At 53.0% G+C, this 25,686-nt stretch overlaps 3 protein-coding genes across 3 annotated transcripts; 2 read left to right on the forward strand and 1 right to left on the reverse strand.

Annotated features, from left to right (window-relative positions):
• Positions 1-1,504: 1,504 nt before the first annotated feature.
• Positions 1,505-2,645, reverse strand: TGME49_277920 (hypothetical protein). Its single transcript, XM_002370456.1, has 2 exons — positions 2,580-2,645; positions 1,505-2,172 (listed from the first exon to the last, which is right to left on the reverse strand). Exons 1-2 carry the CDS (start codon positions 2,634-2,636, stop codon positions 1,957-1,959), a joined length of 273 nt encoding a protein of 90 aa, XP_002370497.1. The 5' UTR covers positions 2,637-2,645; the 3' UTR covers positions 1,505-1,956.
• A 179-nt stretch (positions 2,646-2,824) lies between these two features.
• On the forward strand, positions 2,825-10,060 carry TGME49_277910 (thrombospondin type 1 domain-containing protein). Its single transcript, XM_002370455.2, has 5 exons — positions 2,825-5,667; positions 6,085-6,315; positions 6,790-6,979; positions 7,372-7,585; positions 8,390-10,060. Exons 1-5 carry the CDS (start codon positions 3,695-3,697, stop codon positions 9,478-9,480), a joined length of 3,699 nt encoding a protein of 1,232 aa, XP_002370496.2. The 5' UTR covers positions 2,825-3,694; the 3' UTR covers positions 9,481-10,060.
• Positions 10,061-12,696: 2,636 nt separating this feature from the next.
• TGME49_277895 (ubiquitin carboxyl-terminal hydrolase) lies at positions 12,697-25,484 on the forward strand. The gene is made up of 4 exons (XM_018781783.1): positions 12,697-14,578; positions 14,735-16,317; positions 16,525-16,856; positions 17,660-25,484. The coding sequence occupies exons 1-4, from the start codon at positions 13,036-13,038 to the stop codon at positions 23,541-23,543; spliced, it is 9,342 nt and encodes a 3,113-aa protein (XP_018635152.1). The 5' UTR covers positions 12,697-13,035; the 3' UTR covers positions 23,544-25,484.
• Positions 25,485-25,686: the final 202 nt, after the last annotated feature.

Raw genomic sequence — 25,686 nt, forward strand, 5'->3', positions numbered from 1 at the left:
TTCAACCCTGTATTGATCAACTCGGTTCATGAGTAGTACGTTTTATATTCGTCTCTACCAAGCGATCTAAAATCCTGCTGTCTTCCCACTCCAGAGAAACCCGCGTGATTGTCTACACACCGAGGCACTTTCCATGAGAAAGGAAAGAGGAAAAGACCTCAGGGAAGCGCACGTCGCCGACCAGAAGCTGGCGGTTGCCAAGTGTTAGAATCAACTGCGCACGAAACATCGTTATTCAACGACTGGAAAGATGCACCTCTCGCTGGGGAAGAGATGTGTCTGGTCAGAGGTCCAGTGATGAAGGGCGTTGTGTCACTGCGTTTCATATGGAGGTGGAAGGATAGGGTGGGGTTCTTGTAAAAATTCAGTTCCAACAAGAGAGAGATATGCTTGGACTTTCTTCAGTAGCTTAGCTCAAGTTTTACGGATTGGGTCACAAACCTGGAGAAGAAATCTGAGGAAAAACCGCTACACGGTTATAGAGGCATCGCGACTGTGACAGTCACGAGAGTTATTTAAACAGGCCAGCGTAGTGGTGTACCAAACACTGTACTTTTGTACAAGCAGCAGGAGGGAACTGGTAATTGCGCAGCTAAAAATGCCAAAACCGTTTCTTTACGTGCGGCAGCGCCGGATGTGTGGTGAACAGAGAATCAGTACACGAGGCTACCAGGAAGCAGAATCGTTTGAAAGATGTTTCTTTATATTCTTTATGAAACATATTGGAGATCTCTGCTATACCTGAATTTTCAAATTTTAAAATGAACGATTTTTATCATTACACTTGTAAATCTTGGAAACATCCCAATATTTCACTAAACGGTTATCACTTTTTGTAGGACCTAAATATAGCTGTTCTTACATTCTTGCGGTGGAGTGGAATCAGCGCAGAGACTGCCAGGAAGCAGGGACCGATTGACGGAAAAAGTGGGAAGTTGGACGCCTTTTTCATCGGCCTCTTCTGTAAACGGCGAACTGAGAAGCAAATCGGTATCGAAGCTGACAGAACGCCCTGCGTTTCCCTACAGGCACTCTCTCTTACTCAATAAACGTTTCGTCACAGTGGAGGCCGCGTGCTAGCAGCAGCAACTGTCAGTTGGCCGACCTTGGTTCGGTTTTCGTTTACGCTGTTCATTTCTTTGTCAGACGCTTGAGAATTGCGATGACCCCTAAAGGGCTCTGCAGATTCTCTCGTGTGTTGCTTTTTCCTGCACTGCATCGATGACACATCCTCGCTGCGAAGTGTTTGACAAACTGGCTTGAAAGGGAAGATGTATTTTTTTCAGGTGTTTCCGTGTGTTACGGATCCGTTCATCCCTCGCGTCCAGTCCTTTCTTGCATCTGTGGTGCTCCAAGATCTGTCTACTTTCTGCAGGTTGTTCGCACCGCAGAAAACGGAGTGCACGGTGAACCTGGCTTTTGAGCAGAGCGACAACGTTCCAGGTCTGCGCAGAAGCAGGTTGTCTGCGACCTCCACGACTCTCGTGTACATTTGCCGAATGGAACGTTTCTTTTTCTCGCAGACAAACTGCGCACCTCAAAGATGTCCACGTAACGGGCAACGTCTCAGCGTGTTGCACAAGAAAGAAGGTCGGTGCAGTCTCGCACAGCGCAGAACGGTGAATATCCGGTCGACACCCTTTGACGGCTACAAAATGATTGGCGTCCGGAGGAAAGTTTACTGACACTGCGCAAAAACAACCACGGTTCTGTTCAAAGCAACAATTTTTCAAACTCTCGCCGACTCTCTAGAGGAATTGATGCAGTTCCCCTCTGCCACCATATTGGCGCATTTTTAACGAGTTTATTTTCCGCCGCTTCATCCCTCAGACACACCGGTATCTTTTGCATTCGCCAGTTTCTTGGCTTGGCTTGCTTGCGTCTTTACAGTTTTCTGCGTCCGCTTCAACCCCCCCGCTTTGGTCTCTGCTCCTTGCCGAGAAGCCATTTTCGTCTTTACGCAAGCCGGTTGTTCTCGGGCATGTCGGCTAGGTCCGCGCATTTAGCAATTAACACACAAACCCCGACAAACCCGACGACTCGCAGAACGAGCCTCCACTTGGGAGACAGAGGCTCCTTCGGGGCCTCGCGAAGCATGCCAGGGAACATCATCTTTGGAGGACGTCGAAAAAGGCTGAACGTCACAGTGGAGCTGCTCGGAAGAAAACCAGCCTGTGCCCAGAAACAGGACGAGGAGAAGGAAAACGCTTCAGGAAGGAGATACGGACAGACGAAACAAGGAACGCAAACGAAGATGGAGACAAGTCAGCTGCCGTGTCTCTGGGTCTCTCGCGAAAAAGGACAACGGACTCAGAGAGGGTAAGCCTGTAAGCCGATTCCGACTTTCTGGTAGGCGTAACTGGAAAGCCTTCGACTCTCACGATCCCGCAAATAAATTTGTCAAACAATAAAGGAGAGAAAGGCAGACGATGGAAATCGAAACTGAAACTGCTAAAACAAGAGGCGGGTGGAAAACGGTAGAGAATGGTGACTCAGACGACGGTTCGAAAGCACGCACGCCAGACGGTTCGGGGAGGAAATCCGGGCCCTGGTAGGGAGAATAAACTCCTGAAACTCACCAATATCGTGTTGCGTAGCTTGGCTTTTCCATTTCCCCGACTTCTGCGCAGAATCATTTCAAAACCGTCAAAATCCACTGCGGGGCTAGAGCGCGCAAGATCTGCTTCGATTCGGCGTATATTCGGAGAAACGGGGGAGGGTGTTGAAATGAGGTGTCGATCCGGGTGTTTCTGAGGTTCCCGCTACCCTGGTTTAGTAGGATTTAGCAGGCGGAAACTACAGAGTTCGCATCTAAGCTGAAGAACTGATTCTCAGGTGGCCATCGGAAGTCTGTTTTGATTGATTTTTCTCTGGAAACACTCGCTGCATTTAGACAGTGTCTGCTGCTTGTGCCGTAGTGTGTGTGAATGCTGTTGCCAGCTGTAGACGCAGCAAGCGGGTCACTTCTCTCGATCGACTCGCTTCTGTTTTGGCAAAGGATTGCAAGCGACAGAAGCAGAAGCACTTTTCTTTTCCCTTGTTTTCCACCGGAAAATCCTCATCTGCTGGATTGGCGAGACGCGTAGCAGAAGAACGGGAGGTAGATCCGTTTCTGCGAAGGCGAGGAACGAGGGCGGCTAGCACTCGGCGGAGCAGGAAGCGGAGAAAATGATCGCGGAAGAGCGAACGGAGAGGTTTTTCGAAAATCCGATATTTTGTGGCGGATTCCTCAAGGCAGTTTAGACGCACCTCTTGCTGTTTGCGAAGAGGTTCGTGAAGAAAGCAGGAGCATGAAATCCCTTCTGTTTGAACAAGAGGACCAGCGAGAATGCTTCTGAGGCACTCGCCCTCTGGGCGCGCTCTGTTCTCCTCTCTCTCTTCTCGTCTTGTCTGAATCTGCGTATTCCCTTCAGAAAACGGAAAGGACGAAGGGAGACGCGCGCATGCACTGATGGAGAGGGTGACACTCCGCCTTCGTGGTTCCACAGGTCTTCCACGTTTTCTGAAGCGAAAGCATCCTTCTTGTGCTTCTCTCTCTTCCAAGCTCACCATTCTCCGAGCTTCGTCTCGCAGCTGTCTATCTCTTAGCCTCGACTGCCTTGGTGCTCACACCTGAGAAAAGTGAGAGGACACTGCAGCAATCTGCTCGCTCGCTTTCATTTGTCTGTACACCTGAGATTTTCCGTTCTTCTTCATGATGCCGGCGACTCGCAGAAGCGCCTCTCTCCTGGTCTCCGCCAGAGGTTCAGCTGCCCGCTTCCCAGCGTCCAGCGTCTCCTTCCTGCACAAGGGTGCCGCTGGTGTGTCTCGTCGGTTTTCTGCTTCTCTCTCTCCTTTCTCGTGTTCTGCTTTCGTTTCTCCCTCCTGCCCGATGGCTTCTTCTTCTCCCTTTTCGCCTCCTCATTTTTCTTCTCTTGTTTCCTCTCCGTCTTCTCCTTCTGCCGGCTTCCCGCGCTCTGCTTCATCCTCTGCCTCCTCTGCTCCCCCATGTTCTTCGGCGGGTGTGTCCAAGGTCAGCTGCTTGAAGTTGAGCTGCGGCGAGCGCCAGCAAGAGGGAGAGCCCAGTCTTCCTCGTTCAGCTGAAGAGAGGAAGGCTACGAACCGTCGAGAACTGGAGTGCTTGCGCGCTCTCCAGAGCGCCGTAGCTGAGAGGGAAGCAGAAGCCGATGGAGGCTGGACGACTTGGAGGGGAGTCTCGCAAAGAACGTGGAAGCAGAAGAGATCGGCATTGCTTTCTTCGCGCGTTACGGCGGCGATGAGCTTGGAAGAAGAGGACTCGACCAGTGGACCGCGAGGAGACGAGGAAGAGAGAGAAAGGCGCAGTGGTGTGTGTGGAGAGAGAGGGCAGAATGGCGGGGAGAAACTTGGCAGAGTGCAGGGCGTTTCCACGGGCGACAGTGAGAGTCGAACGAGGTGTCGCAGAGGCCTTCATTTTTCTCCTCAAACGAACAGATTCTTCGTCGTGCTCCTTTCGTGTCTTCTCTTTTTCTTGGTGGGAGAAGGTCAGGAGGTATGCCCTCCTTCGCTCCAACGCATGGAGAGCAGTACAGATTTCTTCTTTTTCAAGATCGCTTCTGCTGAAGCCCACACTGCGAATCCCGGTGACTCCTCGAAGTCTCGTCGTCGCTCGCCCCGCAGTTCTCGTTTTACCTCGAAGGCGTCTTCTGATTCCTCTTCCTCTTCTCGCTCTTCTGCGGATTCCTCTTCCTCTTCTCGCTCTTCTGCGGATTCCTCTTCCTCCTCCTCTCCTCTTTCGCCGGCGTCGAGTGCCTCTCCTGTTTCTCCGTCTCATCACGCGGCTTCCTCTTCCTCTCACCCTTCTTCCTCGTCCTCGTCTTCGCTCTCTTCTTCTCCGGATTCTTCGCCTGAGGAAGTGAATGGACTGCGCGGTCGGGCGCGTGTGTGGACTCGCCGCGGAGGCTTGTCGTCTCGATTGCGAGAGTTTCTGTCGGATGCGTCGGCGCTTCGCAGTCAAGAGTCGGCCGCCGACGCCGTTGAAGAAGCTCGCGCGCGGGTGCGTCTGCTCAGCCGGTTCGCTCGGAGTCGACGGCAGACGCTGGAGGCTCTGGGGGGGAAGTTGCGACGGAGCGAGTGGCGAAGAAAGAGGACTGGGATGATGGCGTCCGAGGCGCGAGAGTCTCACAGAGGTCGCGACCTGAACACGCTGGCCGATCGCGAGAAGAAAGCGTTGAAGTCTGCCCTCCTCGCGGCGCAGCTCAGCAGACGCCGCATGCAGAGCATTCAGTCGGAGCGGAGTCTGTACAGCCTGGTCCGGCCGTTGCTCGACGAGTCCGACGCCGCGGGTGTGTATACGGCCAACGAGTGCGTAGCGGTGAGGTACGCAGACTATCCGAAGGAGTTCCCCGGCTACGACATCTCCACGGAAAGCTGCAGGTGCCCGGACGGCTGGCTGCCGTGCGCCGAATCCGACGCGGTGGCGCGCATGTCGGCATGGGAGCCTGTGATTTGGGAAGAGAATGCAGACGAAGGCTGCACGTCCGAGCGCGGGGAAGTCATGCTGGAGCACATGAACTTCTACTCCTGTCCGCAGAGGACGTTCGTCGAGTACACCGGCCCAAGAGACGCGACAATTCGAGATAAACAGTGCAAACGCGTCGCATTCGTCCTCTGCAGAGCCGCCACATCCAGCTGTATCACAGGGCCTTGGTGAGGACTGCAGCAGGCAGAAGACAGAGAAGGGAGACCCAAGAAAAAGAGGACGAGGAAACAGAAACAGAGAGGAGGAAGAGAGAGGAGGAAGAGAGAGGAGGAGAGATGTTGAGCAACCAGAGGGAGAGGAATTGAACGAGGATGCCAGAGGAAGAATGTACGGGAAACAGAGTAGCCAGAGAGCGTGAGGAGAAAAAAAGCACAGAGAAGATGACGAGACAAGAGAACCGAGCGTAAGATGAGAGAACAAGGGGAGAAAGGCGCGCTTTCCCGGTGGTGGCGTGATCGTCTCTATCAACTGGCTGTTTGTTGCACAGTTACTGTAGAAACAGTTTTTTGCTTCATTAAAGAAGGACCACCTTAGAGATTTACTTCTGTTCAAAGGCTGCAGTTCGTCCTGCGCTTTTTTCTCAGGTCAGAGTGGACCAGTTGTTCGGTGCCGTGTGGAGAAGGATATCAGTATCGATGGAGAATTCCCGTTACGGGTGCGTCATCGTCGACGGATAAAGGCGCAGTCACTCAAAGATCTTCCAGAGAAGCATGCGCGCCGTACCACATGGAGGAAAGACGAAAGTGCAATTTAGGCGCCTGTCCAGAGAAGATCACAAAAACTACGTGTTTTTGGACAACCGTGCAGGTCGACAGGTGAGCGAAAGGCCGACATGAATTTGCTCATCGATATCGGAAGGGACGCGCATGTGTCTTTGCAGCTTGTTCTGTTCTTGTCTGCGTCACCGGATCGCCAGATCTCCTCGTAGCCTCACGTGAGCAACTGTCTGTGTGTCTCGCGAAGTCCCTGCCTGTGCGCCTTCTGTCGCTTTCAGTCGCTCCATCTCTCTTAATCTGTATCGTATCTCCACCTGCGTTCGCCTTTTCAAGGCCGTGTCTCTCTCTGTCTCTCTGTGCCTCTTCCCCTGTTTTGGTCTGTACAGCTCTCCCTCTCGCTGCATGCGCTGCTTCTTCCCCTTCCCTTTGCGCGCGCCTCTGTGTCTCTGGCTCGGACTGTCTCAACTCTTCTTCTCTGAGGAGTCTCCTCGTTTGAAAACGCGTCTCCTCGCCTTCCGCCGCTCACCGTGTGCGAAGCTCGCAACCTGGCCTCTGCCTGTTGTCTCTTTCCAGAGCAGAAGGCGCATTTGACGAAGACCAGGGCAGCTGCAAGTGCGGCACCGGAGACGACGCAATCGATCGCGAGGAAGGAGCGATGGTTCCCTGTACACCCGAGGAAGCCGTTGCCTCCATGGACAATTGGAAAAGTCACTTTCGTCAGCACTGCTACACTTCCCTCGGTTTGAGGAGGAGAAGCAACCTCGTACGCAAACGCATTAATCTGGAGTCCACGGAACTCAAACTGCCCAGACAGAGTTGCTCGTCTCTCCCCGTGAACACACATATTTGTCTGTGTGTGTACCATTTGTGTCCTTCTTGACAGATCGATGCTCATTGCTTCCAGGCTGCAGATCATACCAATTCAAGCTCGTGTATTCATGCCAATTCAAGCTCGTGTATTCATAAGAATGCATACATATTGTGTGTATGGATAGTTAGTTGTGTAAATGCATTTAAATCTGTTCGTTTATGTCTACACGTATTTGAGAGTGCATGCAGATGCGTTTGGGGAAAGCGTTTCTGTGCGGCATTTCGGGGGCATTTCCAGGCGGTTTGCCGACGGCTGTCGCAGCTGTTTTGTCTCGCGTTTTTCAGGCTCTTCGCTTCCACTCTTACGGGCATGTTGTGAGGCTAGGACTTCGGGATTTGTGGCATCTGGACTGCACTGGCGGGTGGAGCAAATTCAACATCTTCGAGGCGAAAATGTTCTGCGGAGTAGGAGCCAAGATTCTGTGTCGCTCGAGAACTGACTCCGCACAAGTGCCATTCTCAATGGAGCAACACAACGCAGAGAGCGACGCTGTGACCAGTACGTTGTCGCGAATCTCGAAGAGTCTCTTCTGTGCTCTCCACTGCATGTTCCTGAAATACTCTTGCAACGAAACAGAGACGTGTATCTTCTCAAACAAAGACGGGATAAACTCCTGTCCAACTCATCTCTATATATCCATATATATATCCATATATATATATATATCCATATATATATCCCTATATATATATATATATATATCGATATATATATATCCGTATATATATATATATGTATATATTCATATATATATCCATATATATATATATATATATATATGTATGCATACATGTGTGTTTGTCTAAATACGTAGGTGGACGTGTTTCTGTCTGCGTCCATGCCTATATATGTGACTGTCTCTCTCGCCTGTGTATGTCGATTTCTCTGTATGTGCAAATAGGTGCATGCATGCGTTTCCGTGGATGTGTGTTCCTGTATCTTTGTCTAATCTGGCTGATCTGTCAGCATCTTTGTCGCACAGGATTCACAGCTGTATCCGTCTCTCCGTGTACATGCGCATGGCTGTTTATCGCCGCCTGTGCATCGTTGCGCCCCTCTTCTGCATGCATGTGCGTATTTGCCTATAAGTGGAGATCTGCGTCTCGACGTTTGTTAATGACAGGAGATCTGTCGTTGGCGACCCGAATCGCCTGTCGGCCTCAGAAGGCAATGTGAGTGCCTCTTGACATGTTTGTCGCATGCGTCTTGCCGATCGTATTGTTTTCCTGAAGGACAGGGAAACAGAGTCAGGCCGGATTCCCTATGGTGTTCCGAGAGTCGTTTTCCGTTCTTCTTGTTCAGGAATTTCCATGCTTTTGAAACGACAGCGTCGAGTAGAGGAGGCGTCGCCCCAGGCCTTCGCAGAGGAATCTCTCCTCCTTTCTGAAGGCGGTGTTTCGCACTTATGGATTTCTTTGTTTGCGGGGGCAGTGGCGGCCGTGGTGTTTCTCGTCTGTCTGACGAAGCGCGCTGCGGTGGGAACCTTCCTGCGTTCGAGAGTCTCGACAGCGACGGCGGGAGGAGAGACAGTCTCGGCAAAGGGATCGACGCGTGGATCGAGGAACGCCGGGCGCCGCGTCTTCTCCGCCCAAGCAGTGCGCGAAGCGGTGGAAGAGCGCGTGCATGCGTTTGTGGCTTTCGCGAGGAGCCAGACGACCGCAGTGATCCTGGCAACTGAAAAGTGGATGGAAACAGCTGCAGAAAGAGAGGTGACTCAGGAGATGCAAGGTGTGTCTACTGCGTCTTTGCGGCTGCTGGAGAGAGACTGTAAGGAGCGAGAGGAGCGAGACAGCGCGCGGAAGTCCTGTCCCCAAGAGGCGAAAGGCCTCTTGGAGGGAGAAGAGGACGTACCGGCTCTTCTCGTTTTCCCTGCTCTGAAGACAGCGACGGATCGCGTTGTTCGTGTCGCGCGTTCGACTCTCAGTCTCGAGACTCGCAGCTTTTCTGGAGCTCAAAGAAGCGCTCAGAGACTGTGGGGAAAGGTCCGGTCGATCTTTCTCGCGCGCGGAAAGGAGAAGAGAGATGAAGATTTGTTCTCCGGAGAAGAAGGCGAAAGAGGGCGCATTCAGCGCGGGGGTCCTGCCGCATTCGTCTCTTCGTTGGCTTGTCAAAAAGTCGAGAGGAGACGCGCGAGGCGGGGACGCAGAGAGGGAGACAGCGGGGAAGGTGGAGATTGTGGAGAAGCGCGAAAGGCGAATTCGGGAGTTGCCGGCAGACTCGACTCACTCACTGAGATGGACAGAGACGACTCTTTCGTCTTGTCGGCAGTGGAGGAAAAACTGCTCTTCCCGAGAGGCAAAAGAAACACTCAAGAGAAACTCGCGAGGATCAACAAGGCGGCCCGGACAGCCGCCGTCAGTGCCGTGACACCCGAATCCTTTGGGTCCATGTAAACGCTCACTTTTTGTTTTTCTCTGTAAGATTTGTCGAAAGCATTTCTCCGCTACACCCCACCGTTTGTCAAGTTTGACGCGAACGCCTCGCGTTTCTCCCTGAGCTGGCTTCCGGTTTTTTTTTCGAGCCTTCTTTCCAAAACAGGAGACAGAAGGGTGAGAACGCAGGAACGGCTGAGGCGGATAGACACGCCTGAGCTGGGAGAGAGTTGTTCGTGTTGTGTGGGCGGTTTGCTTAAGTTCTGTAAAAGCCGCGTGCGACAACGCGCCCATGTTTCGTTTTTCTCTCCCGCGCTTGTCTTTTTCTGAAAAAGCCTGTTACAGTGTAACGCAAACAGGCGAGGAGCTGTCTCCGTGGATTTCAATTTTTTTTCGAGACCTCTCCCCCAAAACCTCGCGGAAGAATTCTCACTTCCCCCGACAAGAAGTACCCTGGCCATCCCACCGTGCGCCAACTCTCTCGGGGAGTCATCGTATACAGGTGTATAGAGTGTGAGGATAAACACAAATCGGCGGATAAACACCTATATTCCTCTGAACAGAGAAACAACCGTGTTCAAAAGTATGTATATTGGCATCAACAGATCAACCGAATTATATATATATATATATATATATATATAGCTATATTATGTGGTAGCTTTAGAAAAAAAAGTAATGTATCTGAATCTACAGTAAGGCGTGGATACTGATATGCGGACACAAAGAGGTAGATCAATACGTCTATGTATCCATTCCGAGAAACGTCTGTAGAGAACTATATATACTCACATCAGGCAAGTTCGATAGTTATTCATTTACATGCGTGTATAGAGTATCTATGATATATATATATATATATATACATATGTAGACAGATATTGACGTGGGTACGGCAGATGGATAAAACTCTAATTATCTACGGTGGGGCACTTGTATGTAGAAATTTATACAAACACACAGAGAAATCCACGAGAAAAATGCCTAGTTATATATATATATATATATATATGTCGCTTATATGCAGCTGTGGGAAAAACACGCGTGGGTGAAAGTCTTTGTACCGATTTACAGAGATACACTTTTACGTAGAGATCTGTATACATCTACACGAGTAGAGATGGAGAGAGGTATCTGAGTCAACATAATTATATATATATATAATATATATATATATATATATATATAAATATAAATTTATGATGACGCATGTCGGTACATGCACATGGATTAACAGTGGAGACGACCCTCACGCGATGAGGGAGTGTAGATAGATGCCATTTTGGAAGTAGAAGTTAGGCGGAAGTTTCGATTTCTTCTCAAAAGACCGAGCCTTGGTCGACGAGATCCCCTGGAGGTCTCAGCGTGTAAGAAGGTGGAGGGTGGAACTGTCTCGACCTTTCACGGGCAGGCTTTTTCTGTTTCATCGGTGCGCTTGTATCTTCAGTTCACCTTTGAGTTTTCGATTTTGAGTTCAAATGAGCTGCACTCTCGAACCAATAACTGCTGTCACTGTCGCGTCGAGTGTTCAGAAAACATTTTTTTACGCATCCCTTTTGCGGGTGAAGAAGTCGCTTTTGCGGAACTTCGGTCGGCACTGGACGCGGTCAACATTTATGGGGAAAAGCGCCTCAGGAACGACTTGGCGCAGCTGTACAGACACACCAGGGAGGAAATTGATCTGTGAGCGAATTCGGAGCGAGGCATGTGTGGATGTTGCTCCAGGATTTGTCTCGTGGAGTGTCGTGAAGTGCTCAAGCTTCTTGCAGAGACAGGAGTCGTTTGGGGTGAGAGGAAAAAAAAACTAGAGAAAGTTCTCTAATAGAGCTGTCTCGAATCCGAGCCTTCAACCGCCTTTTCAGCGAGAAAACGCTTACGCTCTTTTAGCCTTCTTTTACAAACTCTCTTTCTTTTAAATTCTCTCTTAGCTTTCTGCCAAACATTCTCTTTGCTCTTTTGTCTCTCAATTCTGTTCTCCCCTTCGTTATCTCTGAAATGGTTTTCCCTTAGCCACAGATTGACACAGATGAACAGATAGACAGATATTGACGGCGATAGATTGACGCAGGTAGATAGACATAGAGAGGCGGATAGAGAGAGAAGGTAGGTAAGGGAGATAGAGAGAGCAAGGAGAGAGAGACGCAGAGCGGCAGCGAGAGCGTAGAAGAGCGTTTGACAGCGGTGTTGAGAGAGAAGAGTGGAAGCGGAGGAAGAGAGGAGGCAGACACGGAGAGGCAGAGTGATCGACGGCGAAAGGAGAGAGAAAAGGGAGAGACAGACGGAGAGCAAGAAAAACCTGTGGGGAGGCCGACGCACGAAACAAGAAAAAAGAGAACAGCAGAGAGGGGAACAATGGGAGAGTGGAAGAAAAGGTCGGCAGGAGCGCGGCAGATCTTCACAGCGGCCTTTCACGTAGCTCAGGTGAAAGGAAAATGAAGGAAGACCACAAATACGAGGGAAATCAAGTAAACAAAAGGGCAAAGGCGAGAGGTGGAGTAAAATAAAGGAAAAAACCTGAAGGACGTTTTTTCAGAGAGGTCGAAGACGCGAAAAAAAGCTCCCTCCGGGAGGGTGTCCTGACCTCCGTGTCTTTTCGCAATAGACTCTCACTCGTTTTTCGTAGTCTAGGATTTCACATCGAAGGAGACAAGAAGACCAAGCCTGTTCTTCCGAGAAGAAAGTAACGCTTTTTCTCCTTCTTCCTCTCATTCTCTCCTTGTGTAGTGCACCACTTCGAGTGTACGTACACTTGACTTCCACGACTCGCCGGCAGCTTGTCACACCAATCGACTGGCGACAGCGTTCACTTTGGCGTTGCTTTCCGAGGGGCGTTTTTCTGCGTTTTTCGAGCGTTTTTTGCGGCTCCTTTTTCTCTTTCAGCATCAGATGTTTTTCGCGAGGAAAGCCTTCCTGGCGATCAGCTTCCGCCTTGCTCCGGAGAACGTCGAATTCGAGTTTCCTTAACCAGCGCTGGAGAAAAACAGGCGCAACGAGGCAAGAGCTGCCAAGCAGGAGCCGCGCAGCTTTTTTGCCCTCCAGCGCTTCTTGCAAGGAAGAGACGAAAACCGCCAAAATCTCTCTTCTTCGTGGCAGGCGCGACTTTCAGAAGTCAGGAAAGAGGCTCCCGCGCTTTTCTTCGAAAGCCTCCCAGCAGACACTCTCGGCTGCCTGAGAAAATCTTCTTCCCTGACGATGCAGCCATGTCTCTCTGCGCCTGTGCGTGGACATTGGGCCGCGGAAGAAAACAAAAAGACGCATATCTTCACTTTCTGCGACTCGCGGCGTTCAAGGAAATGCAAAGATGAACGGAGCAACAGAAAGACGAGACGCTCGATAAGAGCCTCGCCTGCTTCTCTCGTGTCTCGCTAGCTCTGAGAAAGAGAAAGAGAGAGAATCCGTTTTCTCTCCCCCTCTTTATCACTTTCAACCAACGCTTCCCCGTCAACTTGTCATTCGTTCTTCTTCTTCCCATGCCATTTGGGATGTTTCCTCGGTTCTCCTACTCTCTCACCTGCCAACTCTTTCTTCGGCGTCTTCTTCGTCTCCTCTCTGGGTTGCGCGTACCGCCGAGACATCATGGCGTCTCTTCAGTCTCCAGTTTTCGACGCGGCTCTCTGGGAAGTCGATTCGACCTCTGAGAAAGTTCCGTCCGTACGTTCTTCTCATCCTGCTCATCGTTCTTCTCATCATAGGTCTTCTGTCTCTTCTCCCCATCGTTCTTCTGTCTCTTCTCCCCATCGTTCTTCTTCTCTTAATCGTTCTTCTTATCGTAGGTCCTCCTCTATCTCTTCCCCCCATCGTTCCTCTTCTCCCCATCGTTCTTCTGTCTCTTCTCCCCATCGTTCTCCTTCTCTTAATCGTTCTTCTTATCGTAGGTCCTCCTCTACCTCTTCCCCCCATCGTTCTTCTTCTCCTCATCGTTATTCTGTTTCGCCTCGTTCTTTTTCTTCCGCGTCTTGGGCTTCCAGAAGAGGTGAATTCGAGAGGAAGGGAGAGGCGAAGGAGACAGTCTCTCTGGCTGTTTCGTCTCGCGGCCTCTCTGAGTCTCTTCGCGAAGTCAAGCGAACGGTGTCCGTCAGCAGCGCCCTCGACTCGACGACGGCATCTTCGCTGTCACCTCCAGTGGAGGTTTTCGGCCGGTCCCTCCTCTCGGTGTCCAGCTCGATCCCCCAATCAAGTATATCCCCTCAGGCAGCAGCTGCGCTTGACTCTCGAATCTACTTCTCTCCGTTCCCTTTGTCCCCTTCCTCTTCTTCTCTCTCTTCTTCTTCTCACTCCCCATCTCAATCTTCGTCTGCTTCCTCTTCTTCCTCCCCATCTCCATCTTCGTCTGCTTCCTCTTCTTCCTCCCCATCTCCATCTTCGTCTGCTTCCTCTTCTTCCTCCCCATCTCCATCTTCGTCTGCTTCCTCTTCTTCCTCCCCATCTCCATCTTCGTCTGCTTCCTCTTCTTCCTCCCCATCTCCATCTTCGTCTGCTTCCTCTTCTTCCTCCCCATTTCAGTCTTCCTCTTGTTCTTCCCCCTCTTCTTCTGCGTCTGCAGAGAGGGAGGAGTGGATTTGTCGTTTTCCATCTGAGAGTTGTTCTCCCGTTGTCTCAGAGCCGAGAACCACGGGTGAGGGAGAGGACGGCGAGGAAGCAGACGAAGCGCCCCCCGAGGAGAGAGAGCAGAAGGCGACACTCGAGAAAGACGACGAGGATTCGCCGGCGTTTCCATTCTCTCCTCGACAGAGACAGCAGGCGCCGCAGTTCTCAGGTTCTTCTCCACCTGTCGCTTCTTGGAAAGAACACAGACGCGAATTGTTGCGACAGAACTTGTCGGTTCGTCGTCCACGCTTTTCCTCAGCTTTTGAAGAAGACTCCAGCCGCCGATACACCTCAGACCGCCGGCCGTCTTCCTTTTCTTCTCCCTTTTCTTCTCCTTTTTCTTCCCCTCCGTTTTCTGCTTCCGACTTGATCGCGTCTGGCGCCTGCGGCCTCCCGATTTCTTCTGCCTCGCCTTCCTCGCTCGCGCCTCCTTCTTCTACGACGCCTTCCGGAGATGCACCTGGCAACTGCGAGGGAGAAAAGGCAGAAGGGGGAGAGGAAGTCATGCTCGCGAGGTGCAGCGAGCATGAACGTAGGGAGAGACACCGAGCGCAAATCGGACAAGACGAAGAAGAGAAAAGTCCGCCTCGCAACGCTTTTGGAGAGGAAGACCCATGGCGGTTCTCCTCAGCAGGGAGAGGCGATGGGGGGAACTCGGTGGAAGGAGACTTTTCTGAGTTGTCCTCAGCTTCAAATGGGGGTCGCTCGTCACATGACGGCTTGCGGAGACACTCTTCATTCGGAAGGCAGAAAGCGACGCGCCGAAGAGGGAAATCAAAGGGAGAGCGAGAAGAAGACGCAGGTGGAGTGCATCCGGGCAACTCGTCTTTCTCTACTTCTCTTGGAGGTTCGCATGGCGAGACCGCGATAAAAGGACCCCTATGGTCGGACCGCATGAGCCGCCACCGTCGAGCTGTCTCTCTGTCTCCTCTGAAGGAGCCGTCTTCGGCCTCTTCCACGCCGGAGACGAACCTGCGTCGCTTCTTGAAGGCTCGAGAGTTTGAGGCAAGTGCGAAGATCTTGTCAACTCTGTCTCCGTCGGTCAGGATTCGTCTCTTTCTGGATCTGCTCCGACATTTGCATTCTCTCTCGTCTGCGGCTGCAGTTCCCTTTCGTTCGACTGCTCCCGCAGCAAGTCACTCAAAGGCTGCATGTTCTTCCTCCCGTTCTTCGTGCTCTCCACTGTCTTCGAGCAATCCGGACTGCTTGCTCTCGCTGGCGACAGAGAACTTCCTCCTCTCTGCGGAGGCGCTCTCCTCGCTTGTGAAAGGTCCGCGGGAGGCGGCAGAGAAGCGAGGAGAGGCTGAGGGGGGAAGGCGAGAAGCAGAGGAAGAAACCGAGAGCGACGGCGAGTGTGAGCGTCGGGAATTCCTCAGTTTGAAGGAAGGAGAGGACGAAGGAGTGGAAGGATCTATCGTGGACGCCGGCTTTCGCTGTCAGAGCAGTCTCTTGGCATTTTGCCTCCTCGCCCCGGAGATCGTTCAGAACGTCTTCGACGTCTCCCATTTTCCCCTCCTCTTCCCTGAAAACCAAGGTGAAGAAGAGAGGACCCGCAGCCTCTTTCTCTTCTACGCATTTCTGCTTTCTTCGCGGTCCAGAAAAAACAGAGAAAGCTCTCAGGAACACCTAAGCCGGCCTCAGCGCTCTTCCGCATTTCCCTCTTCTTCCTCTTTTTCTTCTTCCTCTTCTTCTTCCTCTTTTTCTTCTTCCTCTTTTTCTTCTTCCTCTTCTTGCTCTTCCAGGTTCTGCGCTTCGCCCTGTGCTGTTGGCGAGGAGGTCCCCGAGAAGCGGAGAGACTGGTCCGCGCGTTTCTTCTCGCTGCTCCTGCGTGAGGCGTCCGACGAAGAGAGGACGGACAGGAAGGTCGACGTCTTCGCTCTCAGAAATCTAGGACCCTCGGCGACGCGCACAGCCTTGTGCCTTCTCTGGAGAGAGGCTCTTGTGGGGGTGCCGACAAGCCTCGTCGACGAAGACGCCGCCGAGACAGACGAGAAGACGCGAGAAGCAGATACGAGCAGGGAGCAGAAGGGTGAAGAGACTGGGAGAAGGGAGGAGAGTGAGGAGGAGGCATTGAGGCGAGGCGGCGAGGAAGAGAGAACAGTGGCTCCAACAGACAGTGGAGACGGGAACGCGAAGAGCGACAAAGAAAAACCTGGAATGAGGGCAGAAGAGCCGGAAGAAAAGGAGAAAAAGAGACTCAGAGAAGAAGCGAGAGCAGCGCATGCGTTGCTCGTCGACGTGTTGCCTGTCTGGGCAGACGACGAATCTATGGTGAGTCTTGAGGTGTACAAAGAAAGTGAATCATGCAACTTTCGAGTTTCATTTCGCGCGCTCCACTTTCAGACAAAAAGAATGCTCCTCTTTGGTCACTCCTGCGTTGGAAGACAAACGTCTACAGAACTCCGCGTCGTCTTCCCCGTCTCCTTCCCCTCCAGCTGTTTGTCCTCCCTCTCTCCGTTGGCTCTCTTTTGCTTACAGGCACCGGAGATGCTGTCGCTTCTCGCCGATGTCTCTAAGCGTTTCCTGGCTTTTTCACAGTCTCTCGCTTCTTCTTTGGCATCGGTACCTTCTTCTTCTTCTTCTCCTCCTCCTTCTCCTCCTTCGCCGTCAGCCTGCGCTTCTCTGCGATCCATCCGTCAGGGGGATGCTTCTCCTGATGACGGAGACGCACTGACTAGGGCGTTTCTTTCGCGAGTAACTTTTCGGAAGGGTCTTTGCGCTCCAGGTCTTCTTCTTCCTCTCGTAACTCTTCAAGCAGATTCAGACAAAACTCTTTCCTCAAGTTTCGCGTCGCTTCTCTCTTCTCTCAGGTGAGTTCAAACGCGTCTTTTTCGAACAATATCAGCGGGCGCTCAACGCGTCTGTCGAATGACACACCTCTATGGCCAGCTGTTCTTCCTGTGAACGGGCACCATGTATCTGTCTTCCTCGACCTGTACTAGCTACCTGGATCACTTTGTATCTTTCTGTATGTTTCTCGAGACCGACTTCAGTCAGTGCCTGCCGACGTAGTCGACTCTGCCCGCGTTCGTTCGCCTGTGATGTACAAACCTGGCCGGATAAAAGAAGACCGATCCAAAGCAGAATGGCACGAAGCCACCATCAATCACATTTGCCCACGACGTCACACACGTATATATATATATATATATACCTATATATATATATATATACATACCTCTATATTTGCATATTCATGTATCCGTCGAGGCGTTTGTATAGGCAACTCTGTCAGTGTGTTTAACGAAGATTTGCTTGTTCAGGAGAAACGTCTGCAGAGACACAGTTAAACTGGCAGAGAGGTTGGCCACAGTTAATGCGTTTGTGGAGAGAGGAGACAATCGTTGTTGCTTGGATGCATACGTTTTGCGGTTCGTTTCGCTTTCGTTTCATATGCGGCGGGGACGCATTTTCAGGCCTCAACCTGTTGGAAAGGGATGCTTTTCTGAAGGGGGTTCGCTTTCCTTTTTTTTCGTCTGTTCCGCTGCCTCGTATCCACTTTCCGTCAAAGAAGTCTCCTTTCAGGTTGAGACCTCGAATTGTGGAGCTCTCGCGCAACATCGCGTTCTGTGTTTGAAACGATTCCACATCCGACGTTTTTCTGATTGTGCAGGGCCTCTCCCGCAGAGACCGTCGAGTTCTGGACGGTGGTGTGGATCTTCGCCATCAGGTGCCTTTCGCATGTTTTCCCCTCTCCCCCTCTCGTTCTCTCTTTCTGCCGCGCCTCGAGCCTTGCTTCGGCCCCCGCTCTCCCTGTCTTCTTCCAGTGCGGCGTTGCCGCTCTTGTCCGGATTCTCTCCCTCATCCTCGCAGCAACTCTCCCTTCTTCTCCCTCTTCTTCTTCCTCTTCTTCTCTTTCTCCCTCTTCTTCTTCCTCTTCTTCTCCCTCGGCGTTTGAGCTTTGTCTGCGCGTCGCATGCTCGCCGATTGAGGAGGCGGTCAGCCTCGCGACGGCGAAGCCAGGCAGAACGAGAGTGGAGACGACGACGAAGAAGAGCGAGGCAGATAAGTCGATCTGCTCTCCAGTTTCCTCGCCACACTCAGATGTGGAGGAGGCGTATGTTGGGCTGCAGCTCTCGACTCCTGCGGAGCAGACGCACAAGGCTCTTTCTCTGTCTCCTCAAATCGCGGACGAGAGCGGTCTGTCGGCACCGATTTCGACCTCGAGTCCGACCGCTTCTCCTGCTCGTTCTGCGTGTTTGCCGCCGTTCTCGAAGCGAGCTCCCGTTTCAGTGGCCCGGCATTTCTTCACTGGCTGCCTCTCAGCTTCTCTGCTTCGCCTGGTGCTAGAAGAAGACCCGTCGCTCTTTACTTCCTCTTGCACTCGACGAGGGATTCAATCGGTCGCTGCGTTGCTTCTCTCCGCGACAAAGGCGATCCAGGATGCTGCAGCAGGCTACACCACCCTGTCGCGCTTCGCCGGCGGAGACGGACAGGGGGGTCGAAGGGAGGAGAGAAGAACCGGAGGAGAGGAGAAGAAAGGCGAGAAAGAAACGAGTGGACGCACAGCAGCAGATCAAGAGGCGGCGGCGAGGAACGACTGGGGCAGAGACTCTCTGTGCTCTTGTGAGGAGGCAGGAGTCGAGGCAGAGAAAAGAGACGGCCTTTCTCTGTCTCAGGAAGCGCTCAACTTTGCGCAAGCGACAGAAGCGTTTGGCGTGCAGTTGATGAAGAAACTGAAGGAGAAAGCAGCGCGGCCAAGAGACAGGCAAAGAAGGACGAGCTCGGGATCTCCTCCACAGTCTCCTGCTGTGGAGGGAGGGTCCTTGGTCCTGTCAGCGAGTCCTTGCAGAAAGCTCCGACAGTCTTCCTCTCCTTCGTCTCCTGCTTCTTCGCCTCGAGCTTCTTCTTCTCGCTCTTCGCGATCACCTTCTCCTCGATCTCGTTCCTCCTTCTGCATGTCACGAATGCCGGAGGAAGCGACGCACTTGGGTTGCTCAGCTGTTGTGGCTTCTCAGCGAACAGAGCGAGACGGCCAGAATCGAAAAGCAGGAGCTGGAGGACGCGAGGACCAAGGCGGCGGTGGTGGAGAAGGGAGAGAAGAAGAAGAGGGGAGCAGGACGCCTGCGGACCTGAAGTCGGGAGGAGCATCCTCACCTTGTGAAGCAGAGACGGGTCGCGGCGATCGTGTGTCGAGGAAGAAAGAAGATTTCTCTGGCTCCCAGTCTGTTGCTGGGAGTCGGACGGATGAAGCAGCTCGAGCGCGGGCAGAAACCGAGACGCGATTAAGGGGAAGTGGAGAAGGAAGACGTTCCGTTGTTCAGGATCGCAGGCGAGAAGAACGCGCGTCAGCTCCCGCGAGCGAGGCGAAGGGGAGCGAAGCAGAGACCGAGAGGGAAGCACCCGGCAGAACGAGGCCCCAGGACGGTGGACATGCAGGCAAGAAGACCTGCGAGGCACTGCTGCACGAGGGAACCGAGGGTGGAACGGCAGTCAAAGGAGCGAACGCAGCGAGAGAAGAGAGAGGTTGGGAGACAGGAGATCGAGGAAGAACGAAGTCGACAAGCGAAAGTGGAGAAGAAAGGAGTGAGGACGAGATTGAGACCCAGGAACGACATGAAGAAGCGATGAATCTGGGAGATCGAGGAGAGCGCCTCACGAATCAGAGACGTCGAGCAAAACACGAAAGCAAAGTGGAGAAACGCAGAAACGTCTCGAAGAAAGAAGGTCGAGACAACCACACAGAGGGAGGCGAAAGAATGTCGAGATCAGGACGTGAACGGCACACTGTCTGCATGAACCAGAGGAGCGAGAAGTCGGGAACCCCATTCAAGTTCTTTGGAGAGGAAACGACAGAGCAAAGGTCGTCGCAGATTTCCTGTCCTCAAATGCAGACACCCGCTGTCGCTACCTCACCTCTCTCGGCTGTCTCTGCACCTCTCTCGGCTGTCTCTGCACCTCTCTCGGCTGTCTCTGCACCTCTGTCGTCTCCTCTCCCCGAGCCTGAGACAGGTGTGGACACAGGTTTCGACGCCGCTCGGCGCCTGCTGTTCCTTCAACAGAGACAGGAAGAAAGGAGATCGAGAGCGGCTGCTTTGGTGGCGGAACGACGCGCGAGCGCGGCTGTGGAAACGCCGGCGTTTCCGCGGCTGGCCGCGCTTCGGCGGAAGCGCGCCGGTGTCTCTCTCGGCGAGGAGACAGGCCCCGCCGCTCGAGCGGTTGCGAGTCTCCTGCTGCGACGCCACTCCCAGCAAGTGTCTCCCGGCGCACAGGCAGCGAAGACAAGTTCTTTTCGGCCAGCGAGCAGAAACGGAGAGCGATCGACGCTTTTTCTCTCAGCCGCTTCGCCACCGGAGCTGTCCCCGTCCGAGGCTTTGCAGAGGGCGAGGCGCGAGCACGGGGAGACCAGGCCCGGTGAAGTGGACCTTGGCGCGGGAGTCGTTCCGGCTCGGACAGGCTCTGCAGAAGGCTCCTGCAGACGATGGCGAGGACGCCGAGAGCCTCCTGGAGAGACGAGCGACGACTCGGAGGCGACGACGTCCGCGGGGAGAGGAGGGGAGGAAGTGACGGAAGAGGCAGAGATGGAGATGCGGCAAAGGATGAGGCGACAGCGACAGAGACGCCTTCTCCGTTTAATGCTTCGCATGGAGCTGAGAGACAGAGAACGAGAAGACGCATGGGCGAAGATCAAACGCGTAGTGCGAAGCGAGGCGGGTGCAGAGGAGATCCGAAAACTCCAGCAAAGAATCCGATCCGAGAGTTCGGACTCTGCTTCTCCCCTGTCAGACGCGTCGTCGGAAGCTCGAGAGAGCGTCGAGACACCGGAGGAGAGAAATCGCCTTCACAACGCTCACAAGAGAACTCTTTCTTCTTCGGATAAGCGAGCGTCGGCGCCGGGGACAAATCCGTTTGTGTCCGCCACCACGAGGAGACCTGGCTCCTGTCTTTCTTTGACTTCTCCCTCTGCCTTGTCTCCTGCTGTGCCCCCAGCTTCTCTGCACCAGCGGAGTGCGTCGGGGGACCTCTCCACTTCTTCCAGGCATCCTTTCAACAGTGTCCGCTTTCCAGCCTCCCCTTCTGAGGAGGAAAAAGGCGCCTCGGGAGAGTCGCGCCTGGCGCAACGTTCCAGAGGTCCTTTGTTCTCCTCAAATCCTTCGTCTCGTGTCGTGGTTCGGTCCTCGTCTAGGCCTTCTCGGTCTTCTCTTTCTTCTTTTCCTCAGTCTCCCTCTCCCTTTCCTTCTCCTGCTATTTCTTCTTCGTTGCCTCACTCTTCATCTCCCTTCCCTTCTTCTTCTTTTCCTCATTCTTCTTCTTTTCCTCATTCTTCTTCTTTTCCTCATTCTTCTTCTTTTCCTCATTCGTCTTCTCCTCCCCTTCGTTCTGCCTCGGTTGCCCTCTCTGTGCCGTTCTCTGGACCTGGGCCTTCAGTCGACTCTGAGAATGGAGCATCACGTCCTCTTTCTTCTGCGCCTGCGTCTGCCTCGGCTTTCGCAGATTCTCTCGGTTGCTACAATGGAACTTCTCAAAGTCGTCATCAGCCTGGGAGTTCGTCTACCGAAGCGCCGATCTCCTCCGGTGGAATGCCTCTCCCTTGCTCTCTTTCCTCGCCGTTGACACACCCGCCTGCTTCGTTGTCTTTCCATCCTTCTCTTTCTCCCCCTCCATCTGTCCTTCCTCCGCCGTCTGTCTCTCCCCCTCCGTCTGTCTCTCCCCATCCTTCTTTCGCTCCTCATCTTTCTTTCGCTCCTCATCCTCCTTTCGCTCTTCGTCCTTCTCTGCAATATGGAAGTGAGCAGCGTTTTGCTCCTTCTCCGTCTCTCCTTCCTCCTTCATGTCTTGTTTCCTCTCTGTCCATTGCTTCCCCGACGAACGTTGCTGCGCCGTTCTTCCAGCATTCTGGTTCTTCTTCCTCTTCGCTGCCTGCGCTGGCTCATTCGTCGGCGGGTGCCCAGTTCTTTTCTTCCTTTCCTTGTTTTCTCCCTTCTGTTCCCCCATGCGCCGGCTCCCAAGAGATCCCGTCGGCTCCAGCGCTGTGCTGGTCTCCTGGAGTGGAAGCGTCGGACCCCCGTTTTTCAGCTGGCCTCCCGGCTGCTCCGCCGCTCTTCTCTCCAGACGCGAGTCTATCCCCTTCGTTCTCGGCTGCGAGGCGAACGCTCGATTTGCCGGTGCCTTTCACCCTCCAAGACAGCGTCTCCTTCGACTTGTACGCGCCTCGACGCGGACGCTCCGCTCGTCTGCATGCGGCGCCGAGGAAACCTGTGGGGTTGAGGAATCTGGGGAATACCTGCTACTTGAACAGTTTTTTGCAGGCGCTGTTCCTGTCGGACGCGTTTGTCGCGAATGTGTTTCGCTTTTCAGGGAGAGCGCCGTCGCCGACTTCTCGTCTCTCGTGCTCCTCATCTCCCCCGCAGGATATCCCGAATCCTGCGCTTTTGCGGGAGCTGCAGATTCTCTTTGCGCAGATGCTCTTGCTCTCTTGTTCGGATGCTTGCTCGTCTTCTTCGAGTCCCTGCGCAGACGCTTCGTCGGACTCGTCCGGTGCGCCGTCTGCCTCCCTCTCGCCTGCCGCTGTGCTGCGAGTCCTGCCGGCAGAATACCGCGCTCAAGAGCAGCAGGACGTTTCGGAGGCTGCGCGGGAGATTTTCCAGTCTCTGGGTGGACAGGAGGACGCGCTGATTCGATCTGTCTTCGCCGGACAGACCGCGCAAGTCGTCGAGTGTTGCTTCTGCCAGACTCAGAGTCGCAGAGAAGAGGTCATCCACGATCTCGGCTTCCCCGTTCCGTCTCAAGCCTGGGTCGAGGAGAAGCAGCGCGAGACAGCGCGCGCAAGAAGGAGGCTATCGAAAGTCGGATTGAACGGCGTATCGACTGGCTTCGAGGCCGGTGTCTCTCAAGCTGTCTCCTCGGTTCCTGGAGGGAACAGCGGCGCGCGGGGGTACGGCTTTGCCGGCGAAGACCGACGGGGCGCAGCCGACGTCTGGGAGGGTCCGAGCCTGCAGGAGTTCTTCGACGCTCTCGTGAAGAAGGAGCGTCTGTGTGGGGAGAACGCGTACGCCTGCGAGGTCTGCAAGACGAAGAGGGATGCCGTTAAATGGCAAGAAATTGTCTCGCCTCCGGCGCATCTGATTGTCGTCTTGAATCGGTATTCGTGGTCAGTTTTCTCGAACGAGAAGAAGAAAAATGTCACCCATGTTCACGTTGACGGAACGCTGACCATTGGCGTCTTCACCTACGAACTGTACGCGGCGGTGATTCATGCGGGAGCCTCGGCGAACTCGGGGCACTACTACTGCCTGGGAAGGAGGTCCGAGTTTCCTCGAAACGGAGCTGGAGACAACAAAGGAGAGAGCCGACGGTCTGCATGGTTCAAGTTCGACGACAGTCGCGTCACACCGGTCGACGAGGAGACCGTGAACGAAATCAGCGCGGACGACAGGTCGGACGACTCTCCGTACATGCTTTTCTACCGCTGTGTTCAGGCGCCTCGCACATCCACTTGCCTCGTCCCCAAACGCATCTTGAAGAGCGCAGAGCGGAGACTTCAGGAGGAGGACTGAAGAGACACAGGGCGCATGGCAGAACTTGCCTTGGAGCCGAAGAGGGAGAAACAGTGGAGGGAGAGAAGAAGAAGGACCGGTGGAGGCTGCGCAGGAGCAGAAGAAGAGACAGAAAGAAGAGGGAGAGAGGAACTGAGACATTCAGACAGAGAGAGAGAGAGAGAGAGAAGAGGCGCCTCGAAGGATGATATGGAGGAGGGAAGTGCAGGAGAGCACAGGGAGAAGAAGAGATGACCCGAGACCGACTTGGAGAGTCGGGTGAACAACAAGAGTGACATCAACGGAGTCAAGACGAGGGAAACTCCGGTTCGGTGGCCTGGCGAGATGTCGTGATTTGCCGTGTCATTGCCAAGTGGAGGTTCGCGCACTGATGGATTCGTTGTAAAGAAACAGAAAGAAGAGGAAATGCATCGTATGTTGTGTTGTGCGAAGCCGACCGAGGAGACACTTCAAGAACAGGCAACATAAAGGTCGTCAAGTAGTGCTTCGACGTCAAGAAAGAAACAGGGCAAGAATACTCTCTTCATTTTCTCACGGCTTTCGTCCGTCGCCCACCACATTCACGCAGACATCAATGTATACACATGCATATGCAACATGCACATGGATATGCATATTATATATATATATATATTTATATATAGAAACAGTTTTTCTGATAGGGTGAAAGACAAACAGACCGGTCACGTTTTTCCTTGGTGAGAGGGTTCACAGTTGCCTGTAGAGAACAGGCAAAAAGTAGAAGAAAAACTTTTTTCGCGAAAGCGTAGGCCAGGAGAGGGACGGAGCGTCTGGCTGAGGAGGTGCAAAGCAAACGCCGTTCTTACATCGAGAGGACTTTTTTCGATTTTGTGAGTGCAATTATCTGTCGTCTCTTTCCCTCTCTGGACTCGTGTTTCTTCTGCCACTGCAGCGACACCTGCCTGTTTTTGTTTGCTTTTTTTCGCGCCACCGAGAGCTTCGTTTTCTGGGTTCCCCTCTCTGTTTTCCTCTTGCGTAAAGACAGTTCTATTGAAAGTGGAAAGACCTGGCGCGGGAGGGGCGGCCAGGCGAAAAGCCTGAATGGTCAAAAAGGTGAAACAACAGTCCCACCAAGAGAAAAAAGCAACCGGGAACAGAAGAAGAGAGAACAAGTGAGACAGCACGAGAAAGGGCAAGAGGGCGATGTGAGCAGAGTCGAGGGAGACGGACAAGGGAGGAACGAGATCCCAGTGGAGAAGAGAGAGTGCGACAGGAAAGAGGAAGGTAATTGAGGAAAATTCGAGAGACGACGGAAGACGAGTTTTCGTGTCTGTGCCTTGGCTTGATTTATCTTCCCGCTGACGCGGTCTTAGACTGTAGGCAGCTACGTCAGGTGGAGATCAAAGGCGTCAGGCGTTTCTCGGCTTTCTCTTTGTTCTCCTGCAACTTTGTCTGGAGACCTTGCCATTCTCCTCTCCTCGAACGTGCAGCTTCTTCGCTTTGTTTTCGTACGTTTGCTTCTCACATGTTCATCTTTGCTGCGCCTCCTCCTGTCGTTACTCTTTCTCACTGTGGCCGCGCTCTCGCGGGTCTTCTGCTCTCACTGCCCTCCTGTCACAGTTTCAGCTTCTCGAGTTACTTGCGTTCTCGTCACTCCCCTGGCCTCTCGGGAAGCTGATGTCTTTCGGAAAGACACGAAGGAAGTCGGCTGCCATGCTGCTACCTGGGTCGAAGCACTTGTATGCAGTTCCTCATGGTCACAGGTGACTGCGAAAATCTAGTTTTTTTATAAAACAAGGAATGCGTTTATGTTCAAGATTTATGCGTACGTAACGCGTTTCTTATTCGGGACAAGAGTGATGAATGTCGATAATTTTTCGATCACTTCTTTTACTCCAAAAGGGACTTTTGCGTGCTTGCTTCTTCCTCTTTTCGCTGCTGCCTCCACGGTGCGCAACTTCATTCTGAAAGTCTAGAGCAATCCTTGAAAGGTGGAAACAGAGAGAGAAATGGAGACGCAATTCTTCTCCAGCTACCCGTGACAAAAAAGCCGTGACTGTTTTCTGCTTCTTTCTTCCTCCTCTCCCCTCGACCCGAGTGCAGCACAAATGCCCTTACATCCAAGTCGTCTATCCCACATAGTCTCGTCCGCTCTTCACATGCACCCAAACACACAAACTAT

This window comes from Toxoplasma gondii, chromosome XII (assembly GCF_000006565.2).
Source record: "Toxoplasma gondii ME49 chromosome XII, whole genome shotgun sequence".
NCBI classification, from domain to species: domain Eukaryota; phylum Apicomplexa; class Conoidasida; order Eucoccidiorida; family Sarcocystidae; genus Toxoplasma; species Toxoplasma gondii.